Source organism: Rousettus aegyptiacus, unplaced genomic scaffold (genome assembly GCF_014176215.1).
Source record: "Rousettus aegyptiacus isolate mRouAeg1 unplaced genomic scaffold, mRouAeg1.p scaffold_m13_p_11, whole genome shotgun sequence".
Lineage (NCBI taxonomy): Eukaryota > Metazoa > Chordata > Mammalia > Chiroptera > Pteropodidae > Rousettus > Rousettus aegyptiacus.
The window spans coordinates 2,992,484-3,018,910 of record NW_023416286.1 but is presented as its reverse complement, the minus strand read 5'-3'; the positions used below and the strand labels follow the sequence as shown (position 1 = coordinate 3,018,910).

The 26,427-nt window shown below is 67.0% G+C and overlaps 1 protein-coding gene across 2 annotated transcripts; it reads left to right on the top strand.

Annotated features, from left to right (window-relative positions):
* Window positions 1–225: 225 nt before the first annotated feature.
* Window positions 226–25,703, top strand: SLC7A1 (solute carrier family 7 member 1). 2 transcript variants are annotated; one of them, XM_016151885.2, is made up of 12 exons: window positions 226–328; window positions 6,345–6,727; window positions 7,297–7,455; window positions 8,899–9,073; window positions 13,867–13,985; window positions 14,514–14,736; window positions 15,318–15,457; window positions 17,688–17,790; window positions 19,348–19,565; window positions 19,823–19,989; window positions 20,558–20,666; window positions 21,791–25,703. In XM_016151885.2, the coding sequence occupies exons 2-12, from the start codon at window positions 6,358–6,360 to the stop codon at window positions 21,892–21,894; spliced, it is 1,887 nt and encodes a 628-aa protein (XP_016007371.1). In that variant the 5' UTR covers window positions 226–328; window positions 6,345–6,357; the 3' UTR covers window positions 21,895–25,703. The 2 variants fall into 2 exon arrangements, with proteins under 2 accessions (XP_016007371.1, XP_036084298.1); XM_036228405.1 differs by lacking the exon at window positions 226–328 and adding an exon at window positions 1,176–1,330.
* Window positions 25,704–26,427: the final 724 nt, after the last annotated feature.

The following is a 26,427-nucleotide window of genomic DNA, read 5'->3' as shown; positions in this document are numbered from 1 at the left end:
TCCCATCTCCTGCCTTCTCCTGGGCCCCCCAGCGATGCTTCTCCCTGGGACGCGTCGCCCCCGCCTGCTCAGTCCCCACGATGCGGCCCTCGTCCCCGTTGGCGTGACAGCCGGGGTGTCCGGGGTGCTGCGGCACACTCCCAGGGCCACCTCCTCTGCAGCAGCCGCAGGCCTGAGTCCGAGGCGAGCACAGATGTGGGTCTGACGTCTCTTCTTTGCCTCCAGGAGCCTGAAGCCCTCCTCTCATCTCAGCCCCCCCGAGACATCCGCTCCCAGACCCAGGCGGCCGTCGGGTGACAAGGCGACAAGGCCACGCGTCGTGCTCCAGGTACAGTCGGCCCATCAGCACCCCGCGGAGCGGCCGTCAGCGTACTGCGCTTGACCTTCGAAGGGCACTAGCGGCCAACAGGCCGCGCGGCCGTCCTCCAAACGGCGCCCGCCGTGCGCTCTGATGCTTCCGCGTGTCCCCGGCCCGCGTGTCCCCGGCCGGCGTGTCCCCGGCCCGCGTGTCCCCGGCCCGCGTGTCCCCGGCCGGCGTGTCCCCGGCCCGCGTGTCCCCGGCCCGCGTGTCCCCGGCCCGCGTGTCCCCGGCCCGCGTGTCCCTCGCGCAGCCCCGGCCGGCCGTCGCCGCGGCACGTTGCCCACGCCCGTGCCTCTCCTCCGTGCGGAACCGCCACACGCCACAGCCGGGGATGTGGCGCCTTCGCAGGGGCCGGTCCCGGGGCGCAGTGTGCAGAGGCCGTGCCCGCAGCCTCTCTCTGCCCGGCGCCGCGTGGTCAGCAGTGGCCGGGAGGCACCTGCGCGCCCCATGCTGGCCGCTGCCTGCTCCACGGTGGCCGGTGGCCGTGCCGCCTGCAGTGCATCCAGCTGTGTGTCCGACGTGGTCCCTGGGAGGGTCTCGGCCGGCTCCGGGGTCACCCCGCTCTCTGGGTTTTTCTCTGACCTGAGAATTGTCCATGCTTGCCCTTGGTTTCTGGCGCTGTGGGACAGGGTGTAGAGCAGTGTTTGGGGCGGGTCCCTGGGCTCCCAGGTCCTGGGGGAGGGGGGGCGTGCATGAGCCGGGCAGGGGCGCTGGGGAAGGCCAGGACTCACCAGTGGGCTCGCGTCCCCTCTTTCTCTAAGGAGAGGAGCCCCAGTTTTATCTGGTGCTTCCGCCGCATTCGGCGCAGGCTGTCATTTGGGGAAAACGTTCTGCTCTTAGAATCCTCAACAGCTTCTGTTCCAGTTCCAGTTCGTTTTCAATTAAAACAACAGTGGGTTCGCTGCGCAGAGGGACTTTATCATTATCGCCACCATCTTAGTCGTCACACAAAACTCGGCCAGTTTTCAGGTGTGATGGGGCATTCGCGTTAGGAGCCTCCCCCGACCTCTACCCCGCACGCTGACGTCCTCACAGTCCTCGGGCCACCCCTAGTCCTGGTTCCGTCGGCGACAACGCTCGCGGGCCGGGTTCAGCAGGACGCCGGGGGGTCCAGCTCTGAGTGAGGCCTGCAGGCGTCGGAGACGAGGGTGCAGAGTTGCCAGGTGCCCTGTGCCGGAGTCGGGGGTAACGCTAGGGCCTCACACGTCCTCCTCGTCCCCCTCCTCCCGGCCGGCGGCCTGGGGAAGGGGCTTAGGTTCGTGGGTGTTCCTTCTGCGTCCCCTCCCCTCGCTGACAGACTGCTTTGGAACCGCTTTATCTTACTCAGCAGCGGGCCTGGCGGGGTTGCGGGTCTTCACCCAGGTGAAAAGCCGAAGCCTGACTATCCCGTTTTTGGGGGAGGACGGAGCGTGTGGGGAATGGAGTCCGGGGTCCGGGGTCCTCGGGCACAAGTCCTGCACCGTGTCTGAATCGGGGGCCCCACAGCCTGCCGGACGCCGGGGCGGCTCCCTTCCCAGAGGACGACAAGCTGCAGGCCAGGTGCCCGGCGGGGGCAGAGGCGGGGCGTCCCCCGGAGGCCTCCCGGTGTCAGCCACGCCGGTCCGTGCCCTCCGGTGGGGGCCCCCGTCTGCTCCCTGCTGTTTCAGAGCACCTGGGGGGTGGCGGGGCAGGGGGTGCGGTAAGTGTAGGTCGACCAGATGGATGGGTGCTCGTGTCTTCGTGTCCGGCTGGTGAGCATCTCGAGGGCCAGGAGAAGGCACAGGGCAGATTACACAGGAGTAGAAGCTGTGTAATCCTCCCACGAGGAGGAACCTGGTCGCCCATCGTCCAGCCTCGCCAGGAAAAGCAAGTTTCAGGTGAAACGGGGTCGACTCACCACGAAGCCGGGAAGGTCAAAGAAAGGTCGGGCTCCGGCCTCAGCACCTCGAAGGTCGTTTTCCACGCTGGCCCGTGATTCTGGCCGTGGAAGCCTCGTACTCCTCCGGGACCCCTTCTCCCCGCCAGCGCGGATGCGCTCAGGGCCCTGACGCGTGGGGGCCGTGTGGCTCCCGGGGCGCGTGGCGGGCCACCCTGCCGCGCGTGAGCCGGCCGAGCACCCAGCTGCGGCTTCGTGTCGTCTGTGCAGGAAAACGTGGCCCGGGTCTCGCGTGACCGCCTCGTTGGTGACCTGGGGGCAGGGCCGTCCTCATGGCCGGTTTTCCGCGGCTGTGGGGGTGTGGAGAGCGTTCTGGGGCGCACGCTGAAATGGCTGTTTTCGGCCTCTAAGAACTTAAGAGACAGCAGATGTGTCTGCCGCGCCGCCCGTGCTCGGAGCTGGCTTGTCGCAGAGCAGCGGCCGGAGGAGGCACCTTCAGCCACGCGGCCCGGACGCCCGGCCGGAGGGGGGGGACCTTCAGCCATGCGGCCCAGGCGCCTGCACACGGGTGCGTTCAGGTGGCGCTTGGGGGCGACGGCCTGCAGCTGGGGCAGGCGGCCTCGCCCGCACCGTGAGGTGCGTGTGTCCATGAGCCACGCCGACGCGCCGCCTCCGGCCTCACCCCGCCCCTGGCGCAGCCCCTCTTGGGCTTGGTGATTCTAATCTGCCGGCCCGCGCGTTATCGGCCACTCGATTCTGATGTCCACAAGTTGTGCCAGGCAAATGGGACCTCGTCCTCCTCCAGCAAAGAACGTGTGTGCCCCTGGGAGGCCGTTTCCTCCGGGTTGCGGAAGGAGACCCCCTGCTCTCTATGTGCTTTCCAGAACTCTCTGCCGGAGCCCTGCTGGGGCCCTGACACCCCAGTCAGTCGGCTCTCCGTACCCCCCACCCCGGGTCCCAGACTGGTTGATTCAACCAACTGGGGATCAGAAATATTCTAGAAAAACCCAGTTACATTGTTACTGACGTGCACTGTGTAGTTAGGCCCGAGGTGGTCGCATCTGTCCTGAACACGCGCAGACTTTTCTTGTCACTCGGCCCCAAACAGAACAGTGTCACCAGTGTTCCCATGGCCCTGGCTAAGAGGCACCACAGTGACCCAGAGGTGATGCCCCCGTATGGGAGGGCGTGATGCACGCACGTCCCACACACTGTATGGAGGAGGCTTGAGCACCTGCAGACTCGGGGTGCCCCGGGGGGTCCGGGAACCAGCCGCCTTGGGAGGTCCCAGGTGGAGTGCGCGGAGCCTCCAGGCCCGTGGACCTCGGCCAGTGGCGAGGGAAGCGCGGGGGCTCCGCCGTGCGTGCGGCCAGACTCGGCTTTTACAGGGGTGTCCGCCTGCAGGGGGAGCTTGTCACTGAGCCCCGTCGGCCTTCTGTTTGTGGGGTGACAGACTGGGTGACAGGCTCGTGAGGCCGCCGGGAGAGTGCACCTGGCCAGTCACGTCGCTTTGGGCCCCAGTGTGGCTGACGCCTCTGGAGCGAGGTGACCTAGGCTCCCGTCCTGGCCCCGCTGCGTATGAGCTAGGCGACTGCGGGCCGATTAGCCCAGCACTTAACAGTTTGTTCGGCCGAGTACGAATGCCGGGCACTGAGGTCAGCCGTCACGCAGGACTGCGTGCCGGTCAGCGAGAAGCCACGCTGCCTGCAGACCTACTACGTTCCGTGCCTTCACGACCGAGGCTGCTGGCTGGACGCAAGGGCACGCCCAGACGGGTCCCCAGGCTTCCTGCCCCTGTCCTTGCTGGGCGAGCTGACCATTTTCCCCCGCGAGGGCTGTAGCCTTTGAGAGGGACCGGGGAGCCTTCTCTGGGGCCACACCCCTCCCGGGGCTCCCCCCTCGGTCTGCCTCCTGGGGGTGAGGCGGGGTAGTGCGTTTCCTTCAGCCCTGGCTGTGTGGAGCGCGGGTGGGACATGCGTGGATGTTGGTGGAATTTCGCGATACCCTCAACGCGTTCCTTGCCGCTCGGGGTCAGAGGGGCGTAGGCCCTGGGGAGTGGGGGGCTTCGACAGAGCCCAGGGTCCTGAGTCACACTGCCCCAGGGGCAGACCGGACCCCGCTGCCCAGTGAAGACGGTGGGTGTGAGCCGTTCCCCGTCCACGCCTGACCTCGGCCGCTGCTCTGTGCCTCCGCCCCCCGCCTCCCCCTCCTGGCCCCCGGCTGTTGGCTCAGCCCCCCGCGTTCCCTCTGCAGCGCCACGGCCCCTTCGTGGGTCTCTGCGTCTCCCGGCCCCTTCTGCCGCTGATTTTCCTTGTTCGTTTGAGCCGTTGCACCTGGGCCTCCCCACATCTGGGGGAAGTGGAGATCCGGCTGTGAGGACACTTCCTGCCGCTCCGGCTTTGTCCTCGTCCCCAGCCCTCCCCCCCCCACACACACAATGGCCAGTGTCCTGGGATGCTCTCCCGACCACCTGGTCCCAGATGACTCCGTCGGGGTCATTCCGCTTCCTTCCTTGTTAAAGTCACATGTATGCTCGAGCCCTCCAGGTGCCTGGGGACAGCTGCCCACGCGCCCGCCCCGTGGCCGGCCAGCTGCTTGTGCCGGGGGGAGCTGCCCACCCGCTCCGTCCCGTGCGGCCAGTGCCTGAGCGAGACCCTGGAGCGGCATCGAGCACACGGCACATCGGGGCGGAAGGACAGACCTCACCCTGGGCGGCGGTCCCTGGTCCCCGGCCCTCGTCCTGTGTCCGCTTTTCCTGCCTCACGAGGACACCGTCTGTGCTCACTTCCTCCCCATCGTATGACACCGTGAGGTCACCTTCCCGCCCGCGAGGTCGGAGCCTGGCGGGGGGCTTGGGCCGCTGTGCAGGCCACAGCTCCGTGGGCGCGTGCGGCACTCGGCCTGCGCCCCGGCGGCGGGCGGGGGCGGCCCTGGTGGGCCCGCACGCTCCGGAGGCCGTTTCCTTTCCCAGGCCTGTGTGCAGCCAGCTAGGTCACAGGTCGGCTGATGATGAAGGCGAACAGTTAGGGCTGGTTTCTGCGTCTCACGGTGATAGTTTGTCTCTCGGCACCTTATAAAAGAGTATTTAAGTGAACTGTTTTGGGAACAGTTTTAGAGTTGCAGAAACGTGTGGGTGCAGGGCAGGGGCACCCACAGACCCCACGCCCGCCGCCCCGGCGACGCCCTGCGCTGGCGGCAGCCGGTGACTTGGCGCCGGTGCAGACGAGGTCGCGCTGCGTCCGATTTCCCCGGTTTTCCCCGCGCCCCCCTCCTGGCCTGGTCCCACCCGGCTCCCACGTGACACGCCTCTCGCCTGTGTCCCCGGACCGTCCTCGTTTTCGGGGACCGACCGAGTGAGGGGCGTAGGTCAGGTGTCCCGCAGACGGTTTTCTCACGGTGAGCCGGGCGGCGCTGTGGGCGTGGGGCGGGGGGTCACCGAGGCCAGGCGGCCCCGTCACAGCGTCCAGTTGCCATGCCTGTCACCGATGGACTGACCGTCGGCTTCGCCGCGGCGAAGGAGCTCTCTTTCCCCGCTTCCCACGCTGTCCTGTCCGGAGGGGCGTCACGGCGCGCGGCCCGTGCTGCGGTGGGGCCTTGGGCTCCCCTCCGGGGAGGCGGGAGCTGCCCACCCTGGCCAGGCGCCCCATGCGAAGCGTGGGCGACGTAGCCGTGTGTCCTCTCGCGCCCAGGAGCACGTCGCATACGCAGTGGGCCAGCATAGTGGTCCAGGACAAAGGACTCCGCGGGCTAGGGACAGTCGCAGAAGGCCCGACCTGGGGACAGTTCAGCATTTTTCTGCTTTGGGCCTGAGTCTGTGTTAACGTGGAAGCGGAAACTGCGCGGTCCTTGCCCCGGGGGGTCCCAGGAGGTCCCGCGACCCGGCGTTGCTGTCCGCGGCCTCCGGCCGCGTGGTCACCGTGCCGTCTCCGCGCGTCCCGGGTGTCAGTCCGGAGCAGGCAGCAGCGTGGACGCCCGCAGGCCTGGGCACCGCGGCCGGGGCGGCCCGAGGCGGAGGTCGGGACCTGGGGCTCAGAGCCTCAGGCGCGAGGGCAGCACGTGGCCGGGAGGGGCCCCGGGCGGGGCCGCGTGCGCGCGACTCACCCTGTCCTTCCTCCTCTCCTCCGGCAGGTGCGGCCGCAGCATGGGGTGCAGGGTGCTGCTGGGCCTCGGCCAGCAGCTGCTGAGACGCAAGGTCGTGGACTGCAGCCGGGAGGACAGCCGGCTGTCCCGCTGCCTCAGCACCCTGGACCTGGTGGCGCTGGGCGTGGGCAGCACGCTGGGGGCCGGCGTGTACGTGCTGGCCGGGGCCGTGGCCCGCGACAATGCCGGCCCCGCCATCGTCATCTCCTTCCTGATCGCCGCGCTGGCCTCGGTGCTGGCCGGCCTCTGCTACGGCGAGTTCGGCGCCCGCGTGCCCAAGACCGGCTCGGCCTACCTGTACAGCTACGTCACCGTCGGCGAGCTCTGGGCCTTCATCACCGGCTGGAACCTCATCCTCTCCTACATCATCGGTGCGCCCCCCCCTCCGTCCCCAGGGCGGGCGGCCGCCCGGCTCCCTCCTTCCCGCACGTTCCTCTTGGAAAGGCGGGGGCCGCCAGGGCCACCGCTGCCCCTGTCCGTGCCCTTGACCTCAGCGGGGACAAGCCAGGCCCCCGGGGTCGTTTCTCTTGGCACGAGAGACCTAGGGTCAGTGGGATGTTTCTAATGCGCTAAAAGGGACTTTGTCTCCTTTAGTTGGCACTTACTTCTGACCACGGGAGTGGGTTCGTCACAGACACGGAAAAATGGGGGCCGTGGAGAAGGAGGCGGACGGAAGGGAGCCGCGCACGCACCCCCCGGTCGCACGCGAGACGCCGTGCTGACAGCTTCCCTTAGCCGCGCGTGTGAAACGCGCGTGTGCATCCTGGGTTCTGGGGAAACACACGTTTCTCCGGCCCCGGGAGCCTTGCCACGTCCCACACCGGTCGACCTCCCCGGAGCTGTGGGGTCCGCGGCCGCCCCCCCCGGACGCCGCGCCCGTGCAGCTCGGTGACGCCCTGCTCATCACGCCCTCCTCTCCTCCACGTCTGTTTCGTGACAGGCACGTCGAGTGTGGCGAGAGCCTGGAGCGCCACCTTCGACGAGCTGATTGGCAAGCCCATCGGGGAGTTCTCGCGGGCGCACATGACGCTGCACGCCCCGGGGGTGCTGGCCGAAACCCCGGACATCTTCGCCGTGATCATCATCCTCATCCTGACGGGTGAGGCCCCTGCGGGCTCGTCCGCCCCTCGCTCCCCGCCCCTCCCCCCGCGCTCTCATTCGTTCCTCTGGTCACCGGGGGCGTGTGTTTTGTGTTAGTGGTTTCTGGCAGGAAGTCGGCCCGGATCATAGTGGCCGAGGTGTGTGTCATTCAGTTCACAGAGAGCCTCAGGTCCTCACGTGGCTGGGGAGTGTAGGACCGCAGGCTTTTCGTGCGAGTGACCCAGCAACACAAACCTCTTTCACCCGTGGGTGACCACTTGGAAGGGACAGCTGGCGGTCACCGGCCAGGCCCACGGGGAGGAGCACAGTCTGCCTGGAGCACTGACGTGTGTCTCGGGGGCCAGAGCAGCCCAGGGTGCTCCGACACGTCCGGGCGCCGAAGCGCCTGGAGCAGGTGCCTTCCACGACAGTCGCGGGCGCAAGGGTCTGAAATCCAGGTCTCGCTGTGCGCGTCGGCGGCACCTCCCTCTCGTGGCGCTCGCCCGGGGCTCAGCCACGAGGGCCGGAGTTTTGTTAACACACGTGAAGCCGAAACGGAGATAAAAGCTCCTTTGATATTGGGAAACTCGCCTGAGTTCTAAAAACAACACACGCCTTGTTCGCCCACCACGTGACCGGAGTCGTTTTGCACGGGCCGGTCTCGGCGGTATCTCCGGTCCCGCCAGCCGGACCATGAACGGAGTCTGCAGGGCCGAGACCTTCCTGAGCGTGAGGGGGGGCAGGGGTGGGGCACGGCACAGCGGGGTGCACTCGCTCCCTTCTCCCGACTGCGATTCAGGGTTCAGGCTGTCACGTGGAGAAATGTGATCTCAGGGCAGGCCAGTGACCTCAAGCCGTGAATGGTGGCCGTGTGTCCCCCGGCCACCCTTTCATGCCACGGAAGTCCCCGGGTGCCATACTCTCCCCAAGGTGGCCCCTTGGTGATTCTTTTTAAGCGTGAGCTTGCCACTAGTCCAGCTCAGTGCTTCTCACGCACCGGATCCAAGACGGCACCCATGCATGGTGCTGGTCCCACGGCCACAGACAGCTGTCACGGCTGTGGGTGCTCACGCCCCCGAGCCGGCCAGAATCCCTTCCCTGTCTGAGGAACCGAGCCAAGTGTCTCCTGCTGGGAAAACGTAGATTTGTGGTTCTCGGGGTGGGGGAGGACGTGGGGAGAGGGGCGCTCACGTCACTCCCCCCCAGGGTTGTGGGCTGAGGTGTCCCCGCCTCTGCAGACCCCTGGGGCCCCCGGGTGGCGTCCTCAGTGGCATTAAACCCCAGGACCACGGTCGCTCCGACCCCTGCCTCCAGAAAGACGGTGAGCCCAGCCCCGGCCCAGAGGCTCGCGAAGTCTGGTGGTTTGCCACGTGGGTTCTTCCCCGGCCCCCTCCCCGGCCCCCGGGGGACCTGCCCGGTGCGGGGGTGACACTCACAGCGCCCCGTCTTTGCGCGTCCTCAGGACTCCTAACTCTGGGTGTGAAAGAGTCCGCCATGGTCAACAAGATATTCACTTGCGTCAACGTTTTGGTCCTGGGCTTCGTCGTGGTGTCGGGATTCGTGAAGGGCTCGGCCAAAAACTGGCAGCTGACGGAGCAGGACATCCAGAACGCGTCGGACCCCCTCTGCTCCAACAAGTGAGTCGTCCGCCCCGGCCTCGGCGACCGGCCGGCCGGACCCTTAGGAGTCCTTTTAGAAACGTGACTTGAATTTGAGTATTTTGTTCATGTTCTTTTTTCTTTGCAGGGAAGCGACTGGTTTGAAACGTGTGTTAACTTCTCTTTCCTTTCACCAGACAGGGCGTTGTGTAGCAAAGGGAGCTGTTGGGGGAAAAAGAACCTTCGTTAACGCCAGAGTCGTGTGCAGTTGAGGGTCCTTGTCAGACTTGCTTTAATCCCTCTGTCCTCTGACTCCGTTGCACGGCCAGCCTCTGAGTTTTGCGTTCGGAAGGGACTCCCTCTGCAGTCCCGTGGGGACAGCACTTTCTTTGAAATGCCGTCCGATTTAATAACTTAGAAGGAAGGAGAAACATGTGAACCTCCCACCAAGGGTTTTCAGGATTACTGACGTGCCAAAATGTGGTTTTCATGATCTCGTTCTCCCACACTGGAATTGGGCTGCATCGGCCCTGGAAAGTGCTGGCCCTTGTCCCCCCGACGTGCCTGGCTCAGGACACCCAGGGTTAGAGGCAGGGGACGGGCTGGCTCTCGACCCGGGGCCTTTTCAGGCCTCTCCCTGAACCCTGACCAGCAAACTCACGTTATCTAGGACACAAAAGCCAAACCATTATAATGTGTGTTTTTGATTTTTTTCGTCAGATATTCAGGTGAATCTTAGGGTTCCACAATGGAGAAGGGGGAGTTCGACTTTGCTTATGATTCTGTTTTAATTATAGCTGAAAGTTAAACTGCTCGGTGAAGAGACTTCTAGATTTCAGTGGCTTCGAAACGAGGTCTCAGCTCCCAAAATGAGCAGCTTGGGCGGCTGGCCAGCAGCGGCCGTACGCAGGCTTCAGGGACCTGATAGTCCCCGTGGTGTTCTGTGACCCCCGAGGGTTGTCCTCGTCTGCCTGGTCGGGGCTGGAGGGTGGAGCAGGGTGCGCACAGTGCTCCTAAGGACAAATCAGAAGGACGCATGTCCCTTCTGCCCCGTCCCCTCGGCCAGAGTCCAGCAGGTGTCTAGCAGCAGGGGAGGCCGGGCAGCGAGAGCCCACACCGGGGTCTGAGTGGCCACACGCCGACTTGGTCGCCGGTCACGGGCCAGGTGCCCGGTGGTCTGTCCGGTCTGTGGGCAGGCGTCAATGCGTGATGAGTTCACGACCAGAACGCAAACAGGAAGCTATTGAATGAAATGCATGAAGCTTCATTGTTATCATGTGGTTAACAGTTCCGATAGAAAGCCTACTGTGTGGGGATTGCGTTACAGAGAAACGAGCACGTTTAACGTATCCTTCCTGAGCACTCCCAAGTCACGTCTGTGCCAAAGTGGCGGGTGCCCGTTCGTTCCGGGTGGAGAGGGGCCACCTCGGATTACGCTTCAGAGGACAGGTCGGCCCTGAGCCTTGGGGGCCTGTCTTGCAGGTCGGGAATCCTGGGTCATCAGTCACGAGGTGGTGTTTTGTCATTTTGTGAAGAGACTGTTTATAGTGGCCGATGGTCTCTGCTCTCCTCGGCCACTGTCACACTGCTGTCCTGGTGGTGACGATCTGGCCTCCCGGGCAAAGTGGCATGTGCTGCCTGGCCCCTCAGCCCTGGGGGGGGGGGGCCTTCGGTTACACCTGCCCCAGCCCTGGGGACACGCTGCTGGGGGCGGAAGGTCAGCCACTTGGGGGGAGCATCCCTTTTTTAAGTCAGCTGCAGACTGGGGTGTCCTGGCAGGGCCACACGGTCCTGCCTGACGCCGTTCGTCCCCTGAATTTACAGAAGCGCCGCCTGGTAAAACGAGGCAGACGGCGCAGAAGCGTCTCCCCTCCCCCGCTCCAGCGCCCGCTGCCGGAAGCGTGGTGGCAGCCGGGCGGCCCCGCGCCTCCGGTCGGCCGCCCGTGTGAACATGTCCAGGGATGCGGTGCTTGTGGAAGGTTTGTTTGCCAACACCGGTCGCTGCGGTCGGCGGCAAACCCCTCACGCCGTGCGTCACGACGCCCTTCCAGAGCGCTCCGTGCCCGCGTGACTCCGCGTGCGCAGCCGTGTGTGGCCCCTGGCCATCTCGTTTCCCAAATGCAGGATGCGGCTTTTCTTCTTAAATTTTTTACTACGACAAATGATTTTGCAGTAAACATTCTCACACATCAGAAAAGAAGCTTAGGTCGGGGTGTGAGGTGGCGGCTACGAGGTTGGTGTTGGGGACGACCCCGCCTGCCATCTCGGTGGCTCACCGTCCGGTCTGCAGCCCGGGCTGCAGGGTGTTTTTCGGTGTGGACGCCTTTCCCCCACTTCCGTTACTGACGATTCTCAGCACCGACTTCTGAGCAGCCGGGGCGGGGCAGGGGGTGGCGGTGGCCTGTGGAGGGCCGGCCACCCAGACTGCAGGGGACCGGGCCCTGGCCCAAGGTCCGGGTTTAGGCCACTGTCTCGAGGCGACGTCTGCCACGTGGTGGCCGCGGTGGCCCTCCTGGGCCTGCACCCCATCCTTCACACGTGTGTCGCCACATGATAAGTGGGACCACCGTGTGCGGATAAAAGGTTATCGATTACGTGTAAAAAGCCTTTAGGGAATGGTTCCAAGTGCTTCGGTTAGAGGCTCCACAGAACAGGCTCTGTGCGGGTTTGCATGGTCCTCCGGCCCCGGAGGACCATGCAAACAGCCATGCGAGCGGCCAGGCTGTCTGAGAAGCTGACTCGTTTCGCCGGCAGTTCGTTGGCGCGGGGCGTGTGCCGCAGCGTCGTCTGCGCGGGGCAGCCCGTCCCGTCCCCGTCACGCCTCGCCGCCCCGCCCACGCCGCGCTCACGTGTGCGACGCGTGTCCCGCCCACGATCTCGTGTGCGACGCGTGTCCCGCCCACGATCTCGTGTGCGACGCGTGTCCCGCCCGCCGTGCGTGCCCCCCTCGCGCCCGTGGCCCCTGCTCCAGCATCTCTGTCTTCAGCGCTGGGCCCCCGTGCGCCTTCGCGGTTGGTTGTTCCGGTGCCGAGTGCTGCTCGTGCGGCGCGAGGCGGCACCCAGTGGGGACCGGCCAGCGGAGCAGACGCAGGCGGCACCTGGGGCTGCGCTGACCGTCCACCCGCGTCCCGGCCGCTCCGAGGGGCTCCGACGGCCCTCGCCCCCCGGCCCCGAGGAGGGCGCCTTGGCTCTGCGTCCGCGCCGCCCTGCTCGCCACCCGCGGCTCCTGTTCCCCGTGCCCACGTCTCCCCGGCCCACACGCCCGAGGCCCAGGTCCTCCCCTGCGAGTCCCACGCCGCACTTGGCTCTTCCCTTCCAGCGGAGCTCGCAGAACCTTCTGGGTGCCCCGGCCGCCCGGTTGCTCAGCGCAGGCCCCCTGATCCTGGCGTCCGTGTGGACTTACTGTGGCCGTTCCGTGGCCCTCAGCGTCGGGCAGGCGGGCGTCTGGTGGCCTGCTGTGAGGGACGTGGCACAGGCCTCCCGTGCCCTTCAGCTCCGTCCAGGAGTCCGGGGTCTGGGAGGTGGCTGCCCCCCCTCCCCCGACCTGCCATGTGAGCTTCGGCCCTTTCCTAAGGGAGGTCCACTTGCCGCGTGTTGCACGGTCCTGAGTCACGGACCGCGTGGCGTCCGGGGAGGTGGTGGGGGCACCTGCTGACCCCCTAGTCGGACTTTAAGACGACTTACTTCCGTCTGTGTCTGGACCATTTTTCCCTCATCTGTCACGTGTGCATTTCTTGGGGTGCCCTTCACGTGGCTACCAAAGTGCAGCGCGTCCCTCACTGCCAGCGGCTCCGTGGAAGCTTCCAGACCTGAGGAACACGATGATCCCCGGGGAGTCAGTGCAGGCTTCCTTCCCCTTAGAAAATGGTTGAGTCCACGTTGTCTGTCTGTCTGTATCATCAGCCAGGCGGGAAGCCCCAGGTTTTCCGAGGCGCGGCGCGAGCCCGGGGTCGGCACAGTCTGTGTCCTGCCTCGTCCCGCGTCGGGAGGTGCCGTGGTCTGGGGCCGCGCTCAGCCAGTCGAGCGGGGTGACGAGACTGTCCCCACCATCCTCTGGGCTCCGGTGGCAGGAAGCCGGCAGCCCTGCGGCCAGCAGGGGCGGGGCTGAACCTGCTCCCCTGGGCCCCAGGGCTGCAGGGGGCCGGGGCGTGTGAGGCTCTGGGGTGCTCTGCGATGGGCAGGGCCCGGGGTAGCCTGCACCAGAGATGGGCGCCCAGGCGGGGCCTTGGGCTGAAGCGCCCCTGTTCCAGTCTGGATACGGCCTTTAGAGCCACAGGTTTTGACCAGTCGAGACTATTTTCGGGGGTTTCGGGGTTCACAGACGGGCCTGATTTTGTGTCCACTGCTTTGGCAAAGAGCGTGGTGCCCGCCAGGAGCCCGGCTGTGCTGGGTGCCGGCCCACCCTGGGGACATCCGGCCGCCCACACACGCGGGTCTTAGGGGCGCTTCGCTGACAAACAGCTCACCTTTCAGCGTCTCCAGAAACGCTCGTTTCAGACCAGAGTCACCAGGAAACCCGGGCGACCTGCGTCTCGTTCCTGGGGGCGGTGCCGTGGCAGTGGGTCCCCCCCTCTCCTGCCGGACACCCGGCCCCCTCAGTGCCCGCAGCCCACTGCCCGCGTCAGAACTCAGAGAGGCTTCCGGGAAGGGTGCAGGAGGCCTGCGGTCCAGAGCCCGGGCGCCGGGCCTGGCGACAGCCGCAGGGGCGGCATGCCGAGGGTCTGGGGGCCCCAGGCCCAGCGGCGGCCACGAGCCAGGCGCTGCCGCTGCGGCGGCTCGTCTTTGGGGCCAGGAGCCGGCGCCGTGACCGCCGCTGTGGCTCTCTGTTCCAGCGGCACGGAGGGGAGGTTCGGCGTCGGCGGCTTCCTGCCCTTCGGGTTCTCGGGGGTCCTGTCGGGGGCCGCGACCTGCTTCTACGCCTTCGTGGGATTCGACTGCATCGCCACCACAGGTAGGCTCGCCGCCGTCCCGCCAGGGCCCCGCACTGCCCCCCGGCCGCTGCCTGCCCTCCTGCGGGCACGTGCCGGCTGCCTAGCTGCCGCACAAGGGACGCGGATCCGTGGCTTCTGGCCAGCACCCCCCCCCCCCCCGGTGCCCGCGCCTGCCGGGACACTGCACCGCGAACGTCACTGACGGTGGTGACGCTGGGCGGGTCCTGGCAGCCGCGCCGCAGCCCGGCTTCATGCCTGTGCATCCGGGAGGACGGCGGCCATTAAAGACACCGTCACCCTGGCGGGCGGGACGGTCCCGGCTGCTCTGGGCCCCCGGACCCCCTGCCGCAGGGAGCGAGCGGCTCCCTTGGCCGGGCCGTGACGTCGGGGCCTTCAGGCCTCGTCCCCGAGGGCCACCTGCGCTTCCAGACCGGGAGGGCCGAGCACGGTGGGAGTCGCCGGGGGTGGCACGGGCTTGCCGGGCACCCTGCGGTCCGTGGGGGGCCCTCGCCGCCTGGCCGCTCCGGGCTGAGTCCTGCCGCTCACAGGGGAGGAGGTGAAGAACCCCCAGAAGGCCATCCCCGTGGGCATCGTCGCCTCCCTGCTCATTTGCTTCGTCGCCTACTTCGGGGTGTCGGCCGCCCTGACGCTCATGATGCCCTACTTCTGCCTGGACAAGGACAGCCCCCTGCCGGACGCCTTCAAGCACGTGGGCTGGGGCAGCGCCAAGTACGCGGTGGCCGTCGGCTCGCTCTGCGCCCTCTCTGCCAGGTGAGCGTCCGGGGCCCGGGGGCGGGGGCGGGGCGCCCGGCGGAGCCACGCGCAGTTCGCCGTCGCCACGTCCCCTTTCCCGGGGGCTGGAGCCGGCACCCCAGCCCGACTCCGCGCCGCGCCCCCTGTTGCCGGCAGTCCCCGGGGAGCTGGCGGCGCCCTGGCCCCTCGTCCTGACGAGCCCGAGGCCCTCGCTTCGAGGCACCCGCTCAGCAGGGCCCCGGCCCGGTCCCCGACCCCGGCCGCTGGGCCCGGCCCCTGTCCGAGTGCTGCGTTTCGGCCGCGTGACCTGGGAAAAGGGGGCGCGTGCCTTTCAGTGCGGCGCCCTGTCCCCGGCGTGCCCCGCTGTAGACAGGAGGTTCTCGCCAGCGCCCCTTTGCCACGGAGGCGCCCCCTCGCACGCCGCGGCGCTTTAATTTCCCGTTCGATGCAGCCGGGAGTGATGGCGGGAACAGACGCACGCCGCCCCGTCCGGGCGCGGGCGGGCCTCACGTCTCCAGCCACGGGCGTCCGTGGGGCGCGGGGCGCCGGCCCCGGCCGGCCGTCTGGAGGCTGACGCGCCCCCCGCCCCCCCCTTGCAGCCTGCTGGGCTCCATGTTCCCCATGCCCCGTGTCATCTACGCCATGGCCGAGGACGGGCTGCTCTTCAAGGTGTTGGCCAGAGTCAACGAGAGGACCAAGACGCCGGTGATCGCCACGCTCGCCTCGGGCGCCATCGCCGGTGAGAGCCGCGGGGAGTCTCCCGAGTCGGGCCTGCGAGACGTTCACCTGGTCTTCTTTAACATTCGGTCGTTGCCCTCGGAACCTGGGTTACGGCCACGTAAACTGGCCTTTTGACAAAGGGCAGAGGCCAGAGTTCCCGAGGACGGGCCAGGATGCTCCGGAGGCTTGCGCTCTGTAATCACGGTCCTCTCATTGGCCAGACCCACGCGGCCCCCCTTCCCTGCACGCCCCGACCCACGCGGCCCCCCTTCCCTGCGCGCCCCGACCCACACGGTCCCCCTTCCCTGCGCGCCCCTGAGCAGCCGTGGTCAGGTGACGCTCCTGGTGTCTGGGAGCCACGCGAGACTCTGCATTGGTGCTGGAGAGTCAGGTCCTTGCGTCCTAGCTCCTGACTCGTGTAAAAGGGGCCACCTCTTCCCCACGAACCGAGGGTGTCGCTGGGGAAGCCATGCGCCCTACTTTTGACGGGTGGACCGAGTGAGCCCAGGCGCCGTTCCAGGGACCCCCGGGAAGGGGCAGGCCCTGCAGCTCCTGTGCACACGCGCCGTACGCCCCTGGCTGTGCACGTCACCCCCTTTCACGGCCACATCTCGCGGCCCAAGGGGCGGCGCGGTCCCAGCCATACAGACGAAGAGCCGAGGCCAGAGGAGCAAGGCGGGGTGCACACCGGGCGTGGGGCGCTGGCTCTCGGCGCCTGGTCTGGGTTCAGCCTGGAGGCCAGCGCCTCCCGGGCGTGGGCAGGGGTGCGGGCCTTTTGGCACCTCAGGACGCGGGCGAGACGCGCGTTCGACCAGCTTAGACGCGCCGCCGGCGGTGGCGCCTGTGCCCTTCGCGGCGTGGGCTTCGCGCTGCGGGTTGGTTACGTGCCGAGAGCGAGTGAGCGTTTGGTCGCTCGCTGAGAGCGAGCGCGGAGGTCGGGTTACGGGGCACCGTGCCTCCGACGAGAGCCAGCACGTTCGAGGGGCTGAGGAACCAGAGCGGTGAAGACGTTTCCGGTGTTTGCAGGTTACTCGATCAAGGAGATGGAACTATCGTGGTTAAAGTGACCGCGTAGTACGTTCAGTCTCCAGTCCGAGGAGTAACTCTTTCTTTTTAATTGGGCGGGGAGTGTAGACGGTGTCAGCTTTTCTCAACTCGCCGCACGCGGGGGAAGTGCGCCTCGAGTTTCCCTGAGCGGGGCCCAGCAGGCGCCGGCGGCGGGCACCGCCGGGCACGTCCCAGAACCCCGGAGGCCCCCGGCTCCCGCCTCCTGCTCCCTGCTCACAGCTCGCACCGGGTCAGCCGCAGCGCTCTTTGGGGGCTTGAGACGCATTCGCGGGAGAGGAAGGGTTTGTGTCGGTGCTTCCGTTTGTCTCCCTTCCGTACGATCTGAAGACACCCCAAGTAGGCCTGGCCGCGCGACCGTCCCTGCAGGACACTTCTCCCGTAAGGCCGCACGAACGCACAGACCTGCACTCACGGAAGGGCGAGGGGCTCAGGCAAGCGCGCAGGTGTTATTTTTCTGAAGCGCGGTCACAGTGAAGGATGGATGGGATGTTCAGGAGAACACTGCTCTGCCCGCTCAAATGTCTGGCTCGGGACCCCTGCGACCCCTGCGACCCCTGCGACCCCTCCCTCCCCCCTCCTCAGCACCATTGCCAGCCGGTGCTCGTGTCTCGGATGAGGTGCTCAGGGAGGCCATGGGTCTTGTCACCTCGTCGCTGGCGTATACCGTGCTCTCAATGGGTGCTGGGTGGAAAGGTGGACGGACGGATGGGTGGGTGGGTGATGGATTGATGGATGGGTGGGTGGCTGATGGGTGACGGGTGGGTGTATGGGTGGTTGAGTGGATGGTGGATGGGTGGGTGGGTGGCGGATGGGTGGGTGGGTGGTGGATGGGTGCTCATGACTGCCTACGAGTCAGCGTGGTGCAGGGGAAGAAACGCGGGACTCGGGGTCATGGGGACCTAGTTGGGACCCCGACTCAGGTCACCTCCCGATGCGTCTGAACCTCAGTGGCTCCGTCTCTGGTGTGGCGGCAGCTTTTAAAGTCGCCACCAAGGTCAGAAACTGTGGTGTTGGCGCAAGCGCTCACCACGTGACGGCTAGCCGTTGCCGCCCGCCGGGGGCAGTGTTCTTCCATGGGGGGGCGGGGGGCGGGGGGACAGGACAGGGCAGCGCCCCTCGCGTGGCCTGGGCGGTGCGTGCAGAGGGCCACCCACGGGTCCTGACGTTTGTCTCCTCCCCAGCCACGATGGCCTTCCTCTTCGACCTGAAGGACTTGGTGGACCTCATGTCCATCGGCACTCTGCTGGCTTACTCTTTGGTGGCTGCCTGCGTGTTGGTCTTGCGGTACGTATGGCTTTCCTGGGCCCCGCGACAGATGTGCATGTGGACCGTGCGAACCTCCGAGCAGTCAGTTAGTGGTTTACACCGTGCAAGTGTTGGGTTGTGGACAGACCCTTTGGGGACTGCCCAGGGGAGGGGGGTTGGGCGGCAGAGACTGGTGATGGAGAACTCCCTTGACGAGCGTCGGGGTGGCCCCACTACCCCCTGCCACGGGCCCTCGTTTTCTGGCTAGGTGCTGGAAGAGTAGCCCAAGTGTTGTGCCTGGATCCTGTAATGATCTAGAAGTGGGCCAGAGGGGACGGGGAGCCAGGAGAATCCAGTGATGCTTAGGTCACTACGATGACCTGTGAGGCTCGGCTCACAGCGGCTGCTGGAGGAGGGGCCCCGTGGTGAGGGTGGCTGAGGCTGGCGCTCAGGAGACTTTCCAGGTGCTGGCTGCGCGGGCCCCGTGCGTGCCGGGCCAGCCCCGGGCCTGGGCTTGGTGTCCTGCTGTTCTCAGCCACCCCAGGGCCCCCTCCCAGAGCGTACCGCGGGGCGCCCGTTTTCCTTTGCACTGGACGGACTGGGCTCTGCGTCCCACCCCCAGGCGTGGCCCGAGGTGGCCATCGTGAGAGCACGTGCCACAGAGGCCCCGGTGCTGGTCCCCTGGCAAGGGCCTCTGATGGGTGTTCAGGTATTTAGTCCACTTGCGAGGCCACCGACTCCGTTTCTGATGGCCCAGCAGCTACTGTCCCTGAAACCGGGGTCGAGCCTTGGGCGCGGCTGTGCTGGACCAGCCGAAGCCCGTTTGCCAGGCCTCTGACCGCTCACTCCCTCACCGGGCTCCGCGCCAGGCCGTCCTCCGCGGTCCGCCCGCCGTAACGGACCGGCCGGCGGTGCCCGAGCCAGCCGGGGAAGCGCCGCGCATGTCTTTGCGGTCACGCCAAGAGGACGTGCAGGTCGGCGCGTCGGCCGCTGGCTTTCAGAGCTGGCGGGAAAGACTCGAGCTCTGTTCGTCGGGGCGGGCGACGAGCAGCCTCGTTTAGGACGGCTTCTCTCGGGGCAGCTGCGTCTCGGAAGTCCTGCCGCAGGCTGGGCGCTGTGCTCGGCTGCGCGGCCTGTTTACACCGGGTGCTCGGAGTCCAGACGAGCCGATGCCGTCAGCTCTTGCAGCCGGACCCTCGAGCCCAGCAGCCTGCAGGCGCGGGGCCCTGCTGTCCGTCAGGACGGGGCCCTGCCGCCCCCGGTCTGCGCTGTCCGCTCCCCGCGGCGTGGCGGCGTGGGCGGGGAGGGGGCCGACCTGCCGCGCGTCCCAGGGCGGACGCCGCTGCGCACAGCCGGGGCGCACGTGTCGGCCCCGTCTCCGCTCCGGTGGGGCTCCCGGTGGCGGCCGCGTCCTCTCAAAGCCGGGGCCGCATGGAGGCTGTGGGCGGAAGCAGCAGCAGAGGGCGAGGGCCCCGTCTCCGCCCGTCCCACTTGTCCCGAGAAGGTGTCGCTCCGGCCACCTTCCTGCCGCCCCGGGCCCCCGCCCCCGGCGGCAGCGAGCATGGCGTGGCGGTCACGCCGGGCCACTCTGCGCAGGTATCAGCCGGAGCAGCCCAACATGGTGTACCAGATGGCCAGAACGAGCGATGAGCTGGACCCGGCCGACCAGAACGAGCTGGCCAGCAGCAGTGACTCCCAGACGGGCATTCTGCCGGAAGCGGAGAAGTTTTCTCTGAGAACCTTACTCGCGCCCAAAAACAAGGAGCCCTCCAAGATCTCAGGGCTGATCGTGAACATCTCGAGCAGCCTCATAGGTAGGACCTGCCCTTCGCCGTGAGGCGCGTGGGGGCCGGGGCCTGCCTGCCGGCACCGTGGTTTCTTGTCACGGGGGTGGCCGGAAGGGACGAGCATCCGCCCTTCTCCTGCACCGTGGGGCTCGTTGTTCTGGCCTCATCAGAGGCGCTGCCTACAGAAACAGTCTCCATCTCTGTAGGGTTTGGGGGGACCTGGGGTATCCACGGGAGTCGAGACGGGGTCGAGATGCATCTCTCTCTGTCTCTCTGTCCGTCAGCGATTCTCATCATCGTCTTCTGCATCGTTACCGTGCTCGGAAAGGACGCCCTAGCCCGGGGGGAGTGGTGGGCACTCTTCATACTCATCGGCTCCGCCGTCATGTGCACGGTGGTCACGGTCATCATCTGGCAGCAGCCGGAGAGCAAGACCAAGCTCTCGTTTAAGGTCAGTGGCTCCGCCCGACGGGCCCTCAGGGGGCCTCCAGGTACCACACAGCTCCTGGCTGTCCGGCGGGGGTCCGGCCTGCCGGAGTGCCTGGCCCCTAGCCCTCAGGCGGCTCATCCCCAAGGGGCGCTCATGAGTGTCGTCCAGGGGGACCGTGGGTCACGACCGAGACTCGGAGGTGGCCAGGGCGTCCGTAGTTTAGATTATGGGAATGCGGAAGTGGTTCGTCCTTAGCGATGAAGCGAAGCCTTCCGACCCCAGGAAAAGAGCAGGCCAGGGGAGTGGCAGCGGCAACCCCCTGGGTGGTGGGCTCGGAGCCGGACCCCGCCTGCCGGGCTTGCCCGCGGGTGTGCGGCATGCGTGGCGGGGCTTCGGGGTCCAGGGCCGCGCGTGGGTTGGGGTGCGGGGGCGGGACCGGCGCCCACTCTCCCCACGCAGACATGGCGGCCCGCCCGGATCTCGGCCGCACGCGGCTCCGGGTGGACCTGCGGGACGGTCGAGGCGGGGCCCCCCACGAGCCCCCCACGAGCCCCGCCGGCGCCGACACCGTGGCCTTGTCTTGCTGCAGGTGCCTTTCCTGCCGGCCCTGCCCATCCTGAGCATCTTCGTGAACGTCTATCTCATGATGCAGCTGGACCAGGGCACGTGGGTCCGCTTCGCGGTGTGGATGCTGATCGGTACGTCGCGGGGGCTCCCGGTCCACGTGCAGCGGCAGCGCCTGTGGCCGCGTTCGCCCCAGACGAGCGGGGTGCCTTGCCGATGGGGGCGCCTGCCGGCGGGCTGCGGGCCCTTCCCTCCGGCTTTGGGCGCTTCTTATTGGAATGGCTCTGGCCTGGAGGTCGCCGGTCAGGACGGAGCTGTCCTGACACCGGCGAAGATGACCAGTTAGGAATTGTTTGCCCCCCGAGGGAAAGTGTGGGCCACGCCTCTCCACGTGGCTGTGGCACTAACGGCCCACGAGAGGCTCAGGCGTCACCGTGTGCTGCTGGCCCTGCCTGGGACTGGCCGTGGCCTGACCACCCCTCTGGGCCTCGGCCACCGGGGCTGCAGGAGGCGGCCTCAGGGTTCTTCCCCGGTGTCTGAGGCCAAGTGCAGGGGTCTTGGCCTTGACCTTTGCCCTGCAGCGCCACTGACAGGAACAGTGACCTCAGGACGACCGCAGCCTGCCTCACCGCTCAGCCCCGGGTCACCGCAGGGTGGGGCAGGCAGTGCGGGGCGCGGTGCCAGCCCGGGCTCTGCAGGCCCCTCGTGCACCGAGGCCGGCCGGGGCCGGGGCACGTCCGGCTGGCTCGGTCCACGCGGTGCTCCCTGGCAGCCGGGGGCGCCCGCTTCTGCGCATCCGCCCCTGGGGCGAGCGCCCCGCTGCAGGACATGAGCCGCCTCCTGGCCGCCTGGTGGCCGAGTCCTTCCGTTGGGTCTGCCGTCCTCGCCTTGTCCCCAGCACACGGGTGGCTCCAGGGACTGCTGAGCAGCTCAGACGTTTGGGGGACCCCAGTCCGGGCTGCACCGAGTTCGCGTGGTGACGTGAATGCCTCCTGCAGTGTGACAGCCACTTGCGCAGGGAGGACGGGGCAGGGGGCACCGAGCGCATGGCAGGGAGGCCGGGGAGCCCCGGACGCGCCCAGGCCGGGGGGGCCGTGGATGGAGCGGGGGCTGCCTCGCATGAGGCTCCCCAGGGGTTCGCGTGCACGGGCGGGATGGCGGCCTCGGCCGGCCCCGAGGGGCCGCGCGGCTTCTCCGCGTGCGGGTGGCCCTGCCGCTCCCCCGGCCGCTCCTCACTGCGCCTGCTCTCGGCCCACAGGCTTCGCCATCTACTTCGGCTACGGCCTCTGGCACAGCGAGGAGGCGTCCCTGGCCACTGGCCAAGCAAGGACTCCTGACGGCAACTTGGACCACTGCAAGTGACACACAGGCCCGTCCCCCGGGGGCGGCAGCGGCCGAGGGGGCCCCGGAAGCACCTCACTCTCCTCCAGCAGAGCAGGACGCCCCCGCCCACGAGCCCCCCGCGGGGCTGCCCGGTCCTGCCCTGTGGCGGGCCCACCAGGCCAGGCCCCCGTGTCCTGGCCGCCTCTGACGGAGGGCCGCGGCCGCCCTGCAGGCCTCCCCCCCACCCGCAACGCAAACCGCAGACTCTCCGCGGCCGCCTCCCCACTCAGCGCCAGGCGGCCGGCCACCCAGGACGGCCTGTCCCCACCGCTCCCCTCCAGAGGCGACGGGCAGGGAGGCACGAGGCTGCTAGACTGCTCCCCTGCCCTGCCCTCTGAGCCGCTCCCGGAAGGGGCCTCGGGGCTGTGAGCCATGCGCCAGGGCCCCCCCGCCCCCCCCCAGGGGGCCCCGCCCCGCCCCGGACTCTCCCCAGCCGGCTGCACCTCAGGGCAGGGCAGCCGGGTCCCTGGCAGAGCGAGAGAAACCCTGCTGCTCGCGGCACGACCCCCACTGGCCGTGCGCCCCGAGTACCTGGACCGAGTACCTGGACCGAGACACTGTTTGTGGAGGGCCAGCCCGGGCCAGCGGACCGCAGCGCGCCGTGCCTCGGTCCCTGCCGGCCACCACCCGCTCCTGCCTTCGCGGGCCCGCGGGCCGTTCCCGAGGCGTCCGCTGTCCGGAGGTGACGGCGACCGGGCCTCCCTGCTCGTGGCCCCTGATGCGACCCATCTGGCCCCTGGAGTGTCATCAGACCGCGTCCCCTGCTGGCTGTGCGGTCACCTCCGCCCCGTCGTCAGCGCCTAACCTCGCCCCGGAGGACGCCGGCGAGTCCTCAGTGCCGTCCACGCATCATCCGGAGCGCGGGGCCCATGCGCGGGGCAGTTCGGCCATGAACCGCCGTCTCTCTGCGGTGTCTGTCTGTCTGTCACCCGAGTTCCCTGAGCCCCTTCTCCACGCCTGCCGCCCACCGTGCAGGCGGGAGCCGGAGGCGGCCGCCGCTCGGCCTCCGCGGTTAGCGTGGAATCCAGGGCGCCGGCGGCCGGGCGGGCGCGGGGCAGGCATCGTGGGCGCCTCGGACAGTGTGTGTCTGCTCCTCAGGCTTAGTGCCCCCCCCGCCCCCCAGCCTGGCCGGAAGCAGTGACGTTTGGCCCCTCCGCCCCAGGGGGTTCTGGGAGAAACACGCAAGACTCCGCGCAGCTGCCACACGGCCAGGCCCGCCAGAGAGGGGCGGCTGCCGCGTGGGCCCCCAGAGCTCGCATTCCCAAGGAAAGGCGTCTAAGTTATGTAGATCAGCGCGGTGAAGAGTTTTGGTGAATATTAACTTATTTCGGTTTTCTACTGTCTTCCTGGGGCCGGTTAGCTTGATCTGTCCGACATTTTTCCACATGAGCACAGACAATTTGAGAGAGAGCCCAAGGAAGTTGGAGGGAAGAGAGAATTTAATTTTTTTACTTTAATTTTTCTTTCTGGCTGAAATTTCCACCCATCAGACTGTGGTTTGCAGGTGACGTTTCAAGGGGCACCGTCCATCCTTGTGGAAACCGAAGGTGACCCCTGACCACTGTCAGATCAATGGGAGCCTACGGCCGGGGGTGCCACCTGCCCCCGGGGCTGGGGGGCGCTCCTGGAAGGTGCACGCTCCCGTTAGGGAGAAGCCCGGCCCCGTCGCAGCGGAGCCCCCCACAAAGGCAAGGGCCCCTGAGGGAGACGGGGACCGCAGGTCACGTGGTCCCTGCGCTCTTGTTGACTGTACGAGGGCCGCGTGGGGAGCATGGTGGGGGCTCAGCCTCTCACTGAGTGGACTTTGCACCCCTCATTCCTGCCCCAGATACACGCACGCACAGACACATGCACACACGTGCACGCACAGGCATAGACGCACGCAGATGCACACGTGCGCAGGCACGCACTCATACAAACACGTGCACACGGACGCGTGCAGGCGCACACATGCACACGCATGCATGCATGTGCAGATATCCGAACACTCCACATGAACCCACGTGCACACGCATATACACATGCATACACACACTCGTAGACAAACACGTGCAACACGCACAAGCACATGTATGCACGTGCATGCACCTGCATAGACACGTGAACAGTGCACATGCACACGCAGGCACACACGACACGTACACGCACGCGCACATGCACACACACTCATAGACAAACACATGAACACTGCGCATGCACACACATGCGCACACACAGGCACACACACACACACACACAGGGCCCACCCGCGCCCCCGGCAGGGTCACCTCTCCTGCCAGCCGCGGGAGCAGGTTTCTCGGTTTCTGGGCCCAGCCAGTATTCTCCTGCGCAGTCAGGAGCCCCGGACTCCCGGGACACACCCACTGGAAACACTGTCCGCGCTCGCCCGGCCCACGCCCATGTTGGAACGCCCCGCCAGTGGCGAGGGAATGCCCTTCCTGCCACCAGCCCCCGCCCTGCCCGCTTCCAGGGGCACGGCCAGGCCCCTGGCGGCAGGTGGGGAGGGGGCCGCCCGCGCCCCTCGAGGGAGAGCGTCTCCCGGGCTGCCCGGAGGCTCGCCCGAGCGTGCGCGGTCATCTCACGCCCGCTTGCCTCCCTCCGAGCACCAGGCCCGCGGCCAGCGGGCCCCGCCGCTGAGCAGGCATTGCGGGTTGGCGGGGAGTCAGGGCTGCAGGCACGGTGGGCATCTGGGGCCTCTGCTCCGTGCCAGACCATCTCCTGATTCCATGTCCGGTGAGAGCCTGCCCGTGAAGACGGCGTGGCCGGTGTCCCGGGGCGTGTGCCGCTGCCGGAGGTCACGCGTGGTTGCCGTGCGTGCCGTCTACGAGGCAGGCTCGGGGCAGGGGTCATGTATGTTCTGTCCCACTCCCACGGACTCCCTTTCTGGAAATGAGATGCTTAACTGATTCAGCGGTGCGAGAAGCTGCACCCCGTAGTCCATCATTGTAGTTAGGATGCCTATTGGGTTTTTAAGGCAAAGCAAACACACACACTGACTTTGACCTTCATCGCCGTGATCCAGGGTCTTTGTGCTGCTGCGTCGCTGAGTGGCCACACTCTCCTTCAGGGGCATGCTGCCTGGCCACAGGTCTCGGGGGGCCATCCGGGGTCGCCCTGGGCTGCGAAGTCCAAGTTGATTTTCTCAGGGTGTGAGCCTGTCGGGCGGGGTCGGGAGGCGGGGCTGGGATGGTGCCCTCCGACCCCAGCTCGCCAACGGGGCGTGAGATGCCGCGTTTCTCGATGACCCACTTTCTGGTTTGGGGACTTATTTTTCCCATTTGAGAAGCTATAATATATATTTAAGATACATTTGCTGTTTTAAGTTGTGCCTTTCGGCGTCGTTGGGCGTGAGGAGCGCGGAGGGCGGTTTGTTTTCAAGCCTCGGTAGCTGTGGCTTCTCCATGGAGCCTTTTCTTCTGCTGAACGTGGAGCCATTCTCAAATGAATTGTTTTTATTGTGTAAATTGTAAAATATTTTTTGCTTGTTTGATGCTCTATTTTTCTAATAGGTTTCTTATAGTTTCTTATAATTGCGATGCTGGATCTGGATTTTGACGCTAACCGCACATCAGGTTGGTCTCTGCTGGTGCCCCCCCCCCCCACGTTTGTACTTTAAGGACAAGAATAAATGTTTTCCGTCGTCTTTCAGAAATGTGAAACTGCCGTGTCCCGTTTCTGCTGACAGTCGTGTGTCGACAGCCTCACTGTACTTACTGTTGTGAAGACGAGCTGTGCGGTACACTGTCTCACGCTTCCGCGCGGTCTAATAAATTCCGTCTATGGCCTCAGTGTGCACGGCGTGGTCTCTGGGCTGGCTCCCAAGTGTGGCAGTGGAAATCCTCACTCCAACAATTCGCTGGCAAACCCACAGCCAGGGTGCCCCTGGCTGGGGTCTCCCATGCTGTCCGCCTGCCTCCCACTGTGTGCACACTGGCTCCAGTTGGGGCCCGGAGGGCTTGCTGCCCGTGGAGCTGCCCCCTTGCCGAGGGACGTGGCTGTGGGTGCAGCTGAGCCCTCCCACCTGAGCCTCCCTCCACACCCGGCATCCCTTGGGGAGGGCGTGGGGCAGGGCGGGAGGGAGGGGACGCTGTGGCCACGTGATCCTTGGTCTTGCCCATCCCTGCCCCCCCGCCCCGCCCCCTTGAGGAAGGCGCATTTTCTTGCACGGAAGGCAGATCGGTCCAGGGGGCCTTAGCGCCCACACTGACACGCAGTCATTCAGTGCTCAGAGGGAAGGTCCGTTCCCGGAAGAGAAGGTCTCCCCATGGCGTCCTCAGCTGAGGGGACACCCAAGGCCACAGACGGGACAAGGAGCTGCTGGCCGCTTGCCGTCCAGGCACCCTGCATGGTCGTCCATCACACGCCGACCCGGATCACAGAGCCTGGGCGCTGCGGAAGGTCCCCACCCGGCCCCCACGCGCAGGCAGGGGGCCCCACCCGCCCGCCCCCTAGCCGCCTCCCAGGGCGATTTCTCGGTTAGAGGCTCCGCCGGCAACCGGCACGCGCCGCCGA